The sequence below is a fragment of the Palaemon carinicauda genome, chromosome 35, assembly GCF_036898095.1.
Source record: "Palaemon carinicauda isolate YSFRI2023 chromosome 35, ASM3689809v2, whole genome shotgun sequence".
In the NCBI taxonomy this organism is placed as follows: domain Eukaryota; kingdom Metazoa; phylum Arthropoda; class Malacostraca; order Decapoda; family Palaemonidae; genus Palaemon; species Palaemon carinicauda.
In genome coordinates, this window is record NC_090759.1 from 64,118,977 (window position 1) to 64,129,943 (window position 10,967).

The 10,967-nt window shown below is 34.1% G+C and overlaps 1 protein-coding gene across 1 annotated transcript; it reads right to left on the minus strand.

Annotated features, from left to right (window-relative positions):
• Window positions 1–245: 245 nt before the first annotated feature.
• On the minus strand, window positions 246–10,967 carry LOC137627520 (vitelline membrane outer layer protein 1-like). Its single transcript, XM_068358609.1, has 6 exons — window positions 10,806–10,967; window positions 6,496–6,629; window positions 4,554–4,683; window positions 2,476–2,630; window positions 1,341–1,406; window positions 246–654 (listed from the first exon to the last, which is right to left on the minus strand). The coding sequence occupies exons 1-6, from the start codon at window positions 10,873–10,875 to the stop codon at window positions 571–573; spliced, it is 639 nt and encodes a 212-aa protein (XP_068214710.1). The 5' UTR covers window positions 10,876–10,967; the 3' UTR covers window positions 246–570.

The window sequence follows — 10,967 nt, forward strand, 5'->3', positions numbered from 1 at the left end:
GGGGGTGAGCCCCAAATCTCTAGCTACATCTAGCTGACCATCTTACTCCAGTTCTTGCTTCCTTTCTTCCACATCTTGTTGTACAACCTTGTAATACTTTTATCTCTGTACAATTATAATGTTTTATCCCCATATACATCTGAGGGCTGAATGCTGAATTACCTCATAGGCCTCAGCTTAATACTAGTTTATATAACCCGATTCCATAAATTGTTTTCATGTAAGGAAATTATTAACACACAATCTAAGCCATTATATTTTCATTGTCATTACAATACCATTGTTTTACATGAGATGTGTGCAAAATACATGCCTTATACAGAACCTAATTTTTCCGATGATTATATTCTTTTTCATTGAATGAAATTGTACATTTGCTACTTGGTCCCATACCTTTTACTCAAGACCACCGGAGAAGGATATTGTTGGTAATTTGCACAATTCTGTACCAATATTACATTAAGTATTCTACACGTAAATCAATCTAGAATAAGGAACAAACTTGCAGATTCAGAAAGACTGCAGTATACTGCAATATATGTATCAATAAAGCCCTTAGGTAGCCTTTCATTATTCGTCAAGAGCGCAACAGAACATGGAGATATCGGATACAGCAGCGTCATCTGTGATAAGATCTACTTGGTTGTAACGTATCTGAAATGAGAAGTATATCAGTTATACAGACTAATTTTGCTTTATCTGAATAATTAATGGGATAGGAAATTATAGGAATAGCAGCCTCATCTCTAAAGATATTTGCTGAAAAATAATGTTAATACCGTTACCATCCTCATCTATAGGGAGCGTTTATATGTATATATATATATATATATATATATATATATATATATATATATATATATATATATATATATATATATATATATATACATATATATATATGTATATGTATATATATATAGATGTGTGTGTGTTTCGTAGTGCCTTTATATAAGTTTAAGACTGAGCTCCCATGGTCAGCGTTTATATGTATATATATATATATATATATATATATATATATATATATATATATATATATATGTATATGTATATATATAGATGTGTGTGTGTGTTTCGTAATGCCTTTATATAAGTTTAAGATGAGCTCCCATGGTCAATTTGAATTTTCAGCTATTGTCATAAAAATCCCTTCTTCGTTACATAGAGCATCAATTTACTATAAACATATTCCAATACATTTAAATTCGGAGGCTTGCTGTAATATTTAAGCAGTGATATCTATATTAAGAGAAATTACTAAAACCCCAAAGATCAGTCGCGAATTTCACGAGTCCCTGAAAAAAAAAAAAATGAAAACGCTTGATTGAAAAACTTACCTCAATTCCACAAATAGCCGAGTCTTTATCGCATTTTGCCCATAGGCCAAATGTGCCGTCATGGATCTGAAATCATATGTCAAATTAGCATCCGCTTACTTCATTTATTTATAATCAAAAGAAATTTCTAGTAACTGACTTGAATTAGAGTTCTCTTCCTAGAGGGTACACTCGGGCATGCCGTTCTATCTTATTTCTCTTTCCCTGTTTTTTTTTCTTTGAAGTTTTTATAGTTTAAATATGAAACATCTAATTTAATGTTGTTGCTGTTCTTAGTTTGATTGTTTATTACTTCTCTTTCAGTTTATTTCCTTGTTTTCCTTCCTCGGCTATTTTTCCCTGTTGGAGCCCTTGGGCCTTTAGCATCTTGCTTTTCCAACTAGAGTTATAGCTCATCTAATAATAATAATAATAATAATAATAATAATAATAATAATAATAATAATAATAATAACGATGATGATGATAATAATAATAATAATAATAATAATAATAATAATAATAATAATAATAATAATAATAATAATATTTTTTCATGTTGGAGCCCTTGTCCCTATAGCATTTTGCTTTTCCAACTGGAGTTATAGCTTATCTAATAATAATAACAATAATAATAATAATAATAATAATGATAATAATAATAATAATTATTATTATTATTATTATTATTATTATTATTATTATTAGTATTATTATTATTATTATTATTATCATTATTATTATTATTGATTCAAAAGCTCAAGATAGAGACGACTAGCGAAATCTAACAGAGGACATTTGCGTCAATAGGCGTATGAGATGATGTATATATATATATATATATATATATATATATATATATATATATATATATATATATATATATATATATATATATCAACAGTATGTGTGTGTTTATTGAAAAACCCTACCCTAAATAATTTAGCCTATTATACCACTCACTGTTAAGAAGTAGGCTAGTTGTTCTTCTATTTTGGTAACTGCTAAGTTATACGTCACATTTCACAGCTATTGACAAGTCTGGGGCAAACATTGATACACTTTTAGACCTATTGATATGAAACAAACCCATGAATATAAACACAATTTATGGTACCTTTAAAAGTACGCTTCTAGAAAGAGCACATTAACATACCCCAACGTTTTCGTCCATTGCCAACACCGTGCTTTCGCCATAGTTGCACTCCATCTCAACATTCTGCACCGCCACGTCGTCTCCTATCGTGCCTTGGGCTGGGAGAACTCTGGCCCTAAAGCCAGTCATTAGACCATTTTTGCAGCTTTTCATCCCTTTAGGAAAAAAAGAATCTATTCAAAACCCGAATGAAAGTTTTAGGTGTTTTCATGAATAATAATTTCATATTGTTTGCTCATATTGTGACACGTTTTTAATGACTACTTCTAACATCCAGAATTCTGGCATTAATTTCTATTGGAATAAGGTTACGACACTCTTACCAAATGGTGGTAGGTTTTAAGGTCCTTTAGATATACCCATAATATATCTAAAGGACCTTGATAAGCCTATTGATTTTGTTTTTTATTCGCGTGCGCTCTCTCTCTCTCTCTCTCTCTCTCTCTCTCTCTCTCTCTCTCTCTCTCTCTCTCTCTCTCAATTTTACTTTATCCATCCAAGATTAATTTAAGTAGGTCTATTTCATTTTAACGCACATACATATATGCAGTATCATCATCATTATTAGCCGTTACTAGTCCACTGTTGTTGTCGATGGGCACCATAGTGAGTAAAGAAATGTGATATCTGGTGTTCCTCGGGATAGTGTTCTTGGCCCATTATTTTCCATACTATATGCACATGAAATGCCGTTTGGCCAGGAAAACAAGCTTGTTCCATATGCAAATGATGCTACACTCTTTGCATCAATTCCATCTCCTAAATGTAGATCTGGGGTTGCTGAATCCCTTAATGGAGATATAGCTAAAATTAGTGCATGGTGCAAATAATGGGGCATGAAGTTGAATCCTAACAAAACTCAAAGTATGATTGTAAGAAGGTCAAGGACAATGGCTCCTCGACATCCAGATCTCAGCATTGATAATGTTTCTTCAACTCTGTATGACTTAAAATTTTAGGTATGATTCTCGATGGCAAATTTACTTTTGAGAAACATTAGGTATGCGTCTTCTCAAAGTCTTTCAAGATTTTTTGGTGATCAATCTATTCTGAAGAAGTGTTTTAATTCTTTTATTCTACCTTGTTTCGAGTATCATTTTCTTGTCTGATCTTCAGCTGCTGATTGTCATCTTGATTTGTTGGAGCTTAGCTAGTAATAATTATAATAACAACATGTCCTTCCACTAATTGTGTCTGTTTATGTCTTTCTATGTCAGTCCACACCCGCAAACAAAATTAGGTCGTCAATCCATATTCCTCTCTTCCTTCCCCTGCTTTTTCGCAATCTCTAAGGACCCATTTTGTTATTCTTAGTGTCCACATATCATCTGTCATTTTCATTATATGTCCTGCCCACGCTCATTTCTTTTTCTTAGATGTTGTTAGGATATCCTCTACATTAGTTGGCTCTCGTATACATCTCCTGTCTCATAGTGTTTATTCCCCTCATTATTCTTTCCATTACTCTTTGGGTTGTAACTAGTTTATGTTCTAAGGCTTTAGCAACGCTCTAAGTTATTGTTGCATAAGTTAATATTGGTAGGACCATCTGATTAGATAATTTTCTTTTTAAAGAAAGTGGAATTTTACTTTTCATAACCTCATTTAGTTTACCAAAAGTTCTCCATCCCATGTGTATCCTTTTATTTTCGGTCTCGTGTCCTGAGGAAACACTTACTGTCTGTCCTAAGTACGTGTATTCATTAAAAATCTCTAGAGGTTCGTCCATAACTCTTATTTGTTGTCTCTGCAAATACAGTACACAGGTGTGTATATACATACAGTATATATTAACAGATAAGAGACTGATTTTCCAGTAGATATTCTTTAGTAAGACCCCATTCACTCTTATGCCTCTCATCGCATTGTAGACCAAAGAGGTAGGCTACAAATAATTTATTTCCTTAACTTTTTTCATTCGTCATTTGTTCTTAAGACTAAGGCGTGAAGAAACGATACCTAGGGCCAAAATTTAAGTTTCCGCAATTTGGTTTAACCTTATTTTTGTTTATCATCAACATATATAAGAATTGAAACATAGGCCTACGCTTAAGATTGTGAGACAAGCCTAAGCTTACCTTTCCAGTCTCCTTTCGTCCCGACGGTAGATGTAACATACTCAGTGATATGGCCGTCAGATTTGCTGCAATAAAGCTTCACACCGTTCAGTGCCGTCTCGTCCGTATCCAAGAAGCTGTAGTCTTCGAACTAAATGAAGAGGATACGAAGTGGTTTTGAAACAAGTAAATTTTCAGAGAATTTTGAAATCTAAATTAAAATGTTCTTAAAACAAGTAGGTTATACGTGAAAGCTATTATAATACGTTCAGAAAATCATTATAGCACCGTTTAGGGTCTTTGTTTCAGTAAGATTTACAAATATTGTGACGCTTATAAACAAGTATATATGTATATATATATATATATATATATATATATATATATATATACTGTATATATATATATATATATATATATATATATATATATATATATATATATATATATATATATATATATATATACCAAGGCACTTCCCCCAATTTTGGGGGGTAGCCGACATCAAAAAAATGAAAAAAAAGGGGAATCTCTCCTCTCTACGTTCCTCCCAGTCTGACAAGGGACTCAACCGAGTTCGGCTGGTACTGCTAGGGTGCCACAGCCCACCTTCCCCCGTTATCCACCACAGTTGAAGCTTCAAAACGCTGAATCCCCTACAGCTGCTACCTCCGCGGTCGTCCAAGACGACCGGAGGAAGCAACAAGGCCTACCGGAACTGCGTCACAATCACTCGCCATTCGTTCCTATTTCTAGCACACTCTCTTGTTTCTCTCACATCTATCCTATCACCCAGAGCTTTATTCACTCCAGCCATCCACCCAAACCTTGGCCTTCCTCTTGTACTTCCCCCATCAACTCTTGCATTCATCACCTTCTTTAGCAGTCAGCCATTTTCCATTCTCTAAACATGGCCAAACCACCTCAACACATTCATATCACCTCTAGCTGCTAACTCATTTCTTGCACCCGTTCTCTCCCTCACTACTTCGTTCCTAACCTATCTACTCGAGATACACCAGCCATACTCCTTAGACACTTCATCTCAAACACATTCAATTTCTGTCTCTCCGTCACTTTCATTCCACACAACTCCGATCCATACATCACAGTTGGTACAATCACTTTCTCATACAGAACTCTCTTTACATTCATGACCAACCCTCTATTCTTTACCACTCCCTTCACTGCCCCCAACACTTTGCATCTTGCATTTACTCCCTGACGTACATCTGCTTCCACTCCACCATTTTCTGCAACAACAGACCCCAATTACTTATACTGATTCACTTCCTCAAATAACTCTCCATTTAACATGACATTCAACCTTGCACCACCTTCCCTTCTCGTACATCTCATAACCTTACTCTTACCCACATTAGCTCTCAACTTCCTTCTCTCACACACCCTTCCAAAATCTGTCACTAATCGGCCAAGCTTCTCTTCCTAGTCTGCAACCAGCAACTGATTTACATCCCATTCATGATCATTCTCGTCTGCTAGTTTCAATCCTCGTCCAAGCACTCGAGCATTCACCTCTCTCACCACTCCATCAACATAAAAGTTAAACAATGTATATATATATATATATATATATATATATATATATATATATATATATATATATATATACATATATATATATATATATATATATATATATATATATATATATATATGAGAGAGAGAGAGAGAGAGAGAGAGAGAGAGAGAGAGAGAGAGAGAGAGAGAGAGAGAGAGAGAGAGAGAGAGAGAGAGAGAGAGAGAAACAATCACCTGTCATTTTCATATTTCTGGAAGCCATGTAAACTGAAAATGAATGGTATTTACCATCATTGAAACGAATGCTAACCTGAAAGTTACACATTAATAATGATAATAATAATAATAATAATAATAATAATAATAATAATAATAATAATAATAATAATAATAATAATAATAATAATAATAATAATAATACCTTAATTTCAATATCTTGCACGAACGATCCCTCACTGCAGTATTCCACTTCTCCCCATTTCCCCCAGTCTAATCCATTACTTAACATCAAAGATTTAGTCACACGGCGATTTGGGACCTCAATGCCTGGAAGCTCTGAAAATAAAGGACGTCGTAAATGTTTAAGATGATTGCAAATATCGACATTTTCTATTCGTTATAAAACCCAATAAGGATTTTATTAACTCTAGCGACCCCTCTTAGTGTATGAGAGTCCATTACAAAATATACAAAATTACAATTTGACTTACAATAATAGTGCAAGATGGTAATACAAAGAAGCAAAACTACTTCTATTCACATACCTATACAATACTGTACATATATCCGTATACCCATATATGCCATGTATAATGGGGACATGAGCCCATATGGACTAGATAAAAAACTTATGATATATAACTAAAACTGTTCCATTATTATCTTTACAAATTTTGCTAGATTGCACAATTCTCTCTTATTGTCTATTTAAAACAATTGACTAAACTTTATACTATTTGGTCTAGTGTAATAATATCTTTTTTATATACAATTCTCTGAGGCTACTATAAAGACACACCAGAGTATAATAGTACTCATCGGCCAGTTCCAGGGTATTACACATTGGGCAATGTTTTTGTCCCTTGGGAAGCCGAATATCACTTATTAGCAACAGGAAGCCTATGGTTACTACATCTAAATCTACCGAGATACTTCCAATCATTATAATCCAGTTTGGTTAAATGTTAAATATTTCCTTAAGCCTAATTCAGTTTTAAATACTCGCCGGAAAGAATTGATGTGAGCCGTTACAAATATTGCATCTGCTAGCGTACTTGCATCATGTTAAGGATACTGTTTGTTTACACTTTACGTAACTAACATCACACATGTAATCGTCCTAGTCAGCAAATTATGGATTTTTAGTGAAACTAACTTCTAGTATTGTGAATTGTGTCATTTGAACGAAATGGACAAAAGAACAACACGTCAACATCGTATTGTGGAAGACAGAAATCTCTGAATTAGGTAAGATATTTTGTTTTCTCAGTTGGGGCAACATGGTTTTTCTTACTGACACGGAATGATATAGATAAATTGTCCAGTTTTCCATGGATTTATTATACGTCCAAGAACATAATGTATAGAGAAGAAAAGGTTTGTTTTACCATTATATACCATGTCATTTTCGGATGGAACGGGTGTCTTTCCTTAAGGTAAAGTTGGTTTTACTAGGAAAGGTTTCCCTGTCCGACAATACAGTAATACCCGAAGTTCGAACTTCGAACTTGAAACTGATAGACTCGTGCCAATGTTCCAGCCGTTTTAGAGAATTAGGTCCAGATGACAGCAGGGTGTGATAGGTGTGGAGCGGTAGTCTACAGTGCCTGAATTCAGGGGCAGCCACAGCTAATTGAAAAGTCAGAGCTAATCCCCTTTAAGAACTTTTAAAATGATATAAAAGATCGATGAGTTATTTTGGTTCTGTGTAGTTTTCTCAGTGGAGACGAAACAATTTTTGATATTGAAATGACAGGAGCAGCAACAGGAAAACCTAACCACAGACCTGTTTTGTTGGTCTGTGACCTAACGTGTTTCAGACATACATTGCAACTAAATACGTTTTTATAAGCTACGAAAAAAATCAGTGATATTAATCACAAACATGAGGAAATAAAGTGGTTCAAGAGTGCCAGAACAATAAAGAAAGATAAGGAAAATTGGTTGGATGAGCTTGCAAAACAAAAATAAATGGTAGGTAATTGGTGGTCTGTAATCAAAGATTTGAACGTTAGGAACAAAGAATTATCAACAAAAGACAAAACAGAAAATGTAGACATTAGTGAGGAGAGAACTAAGACAGATGGGGGGGGGGGGGAGAAAGAATACAGTAACCAACATTGAACTAAACAATGGGGAAAGAATAAATTAAGAAAAGGAGTATGTCCACAGAAGGACAAGCCCAGAAGTACCGAAAGAAATGCTCAGAAGATTGCGTGTACATTACAGAAATTAATTCTGTAAAGAAAGAGGCCTTGTACGCAGCCAGTACGAGAAATTCAGTCAACAAAGAAACACGACAAAGAAACAAATATAATACAAATTCTACAAATAAGGCAGGTACGTGAATGGAAATGAAAGTAAATATGGACATTGGCAGAATGACAGAGGATACAATAGAAATAATGATATAATTCCTGGGCAAGGTATGTGTAGAGATTATAGAAGGAAAGTCTGCAAAACAGGATAAACCCGTAAGTTCAGCCATGATAATCTAAGAAAGAAAGCAAAGACGCAGATACAGACAGCAAATAACAAAAGAAAAAGTAGTCGTATGAGTGACTTAGATGGCAAAGTGGGAAGTAAAAAAAAAAAAAAAAAAAAAAAAAAAAAAAAAAAAAAAAAGGTATCTGAAAATCAGGTAATTACTAGAAAATATGGGAAAATAATCCCACATGATAATTACTAATTGTAAATGGAGATGTAAAGGAACCTCGTGCTGTAAAGGATAAGAAATCTATGATTGATTAAGCCTTAATAAGAGAAATAAGATGAAGATATTCATAAAATTGTAATAGATGATGATAATGTAATAACCCCATATAGCATAAAAAAAAAGATACTTGAGATGAATTAAGGGATAAGCAAGACGGAAAGAAAGGAGATCTACAAAGTGGCAGGGAACCAACTGAAAGACAACAAATATAAAAATTAATTAGTGAAAATAGCCAAAGAAAAGGGTGGCATAAGATTAGAATGCTAGAAATGGCAAAAAAGGTAGGGAAAATAATGAAAATGTGTAGTGCTTAACAGACAAACGGGGAAAACAAGTAGTCACGAAGATAAGGAAAAATAATGAAACTTGAAAGAAACATCAGGAAAATATGGATTGATTTGGGAAAGGAAAGCAAAGAGACTAAAAGAACAAAACTGTGAGAGTTTCGTGTACCCATACATCTTGGAAGAAAAACAAAAGACGATGGTGTAAGAATAATCAAAGTAGAGAAGATCAAAGAAAAAGAAGAAATGAGCTCACCATTTTTTTTATTTCAAAAAGGAATTGATTGGAAAAAATAACAATAACTGCACAGTCATGATACACAGTGACATTGTCTTATTGAGCAGGACAGTGCCCTAGAGACTGACCATATATACATATGATCAGCGTCCAAGTACCCTCTCCACCCAAGCTAGGACCAAGGAGGGCCAGGCAATGGCAGCTGATGACTCAGAAGATAGACCTATAGGCTCCCCCAAACCCCCATCCTTAGCTCACAAGGATGGTGAGGTTGCAGTGACCAAAGAAACTTTGGTCAGGGATGTTACCACATCGGCCACCATGGAAGAGTGGGAGATGTTAATTCTCTCACAACATTAAAAAGGAAATAAAATGAAATTAGGAAACAGAAGATGAATATTTATTACAAACACTTTTAGTAAAATATTTGAGATAATTTGAGATAAATTACAGAACCTTTATGGAAAGTGCTGGAGCAGCAGCATTGAAGAAATTTGGCTTAAACATAATATGAAAATAGTTAAAATTAGAAATTGGGGAAACTGACTCTGAAAAAATGCCATCTAGAGAAGAATTCTGGAAAAAATAGAGGAAGAAATAAAGGAAAAGAAAATAGAGGGCTAGAAAAATTGAAGTTTGTGGAAGGGAATGACCCACAGCCTTATATTAGAGAAAAATGGGAGCCATGATAGTGAAGCTAAACATGGTCATTATAAAGCAAATTTCAGGGGAAAATACAAAGATGATGTTTGTGACCTGTGCAAGGAAAAGAAGATAATGCAGAATATTTATTTTCATGTCTAAATTGAGGCAAATTAAAGGTCGGGATATGAGTGGATATGTTGCAAAATTTGAGCATAAAGCTGGCGAAATACATAAGACAGATAGTTAAATGAAAGATGAGTTTAAAAACACTACAATTGGTTGCCAAAATTGATAACAAAGTACTATTCTAAGTTATTTTAAAGTAGAGAGATACGTAAACAAAACTTGAGATATTCATTAAGTTATTGCTTGTTATTATTGGAAAAGGTTCAATAAGAAGCTTTCTCTTGTAAGCTAATAGCTTTGCAGTTAAGTAATGGTTAATATTGCTCACAAAATGTCAGTGGAGTGATCAATTTGGAACCAGGAACCAAATATTTCAATTGCCAAGACGATCTTTAAAACATGGCCAAAGGAACATTGCATCGGTATTGAAACCATCACTAGCACAAATACTCAAAGGCAGTTGTTTCTGCTTAACCACACTGCAATTTCCACTTTAAGCTCACCATTTTCCAATTCACTTCCACGCACGAAGAAAATGCACCCAAAGACGACAAGGAAAACTCTCGCTGACATCCTATACACTCGACCACGGAATGACAAATGGCGACTTGATTGAGATACCTCTGCTACCCTACCATAGGTTATACCAAGGTCTATATCTGGAC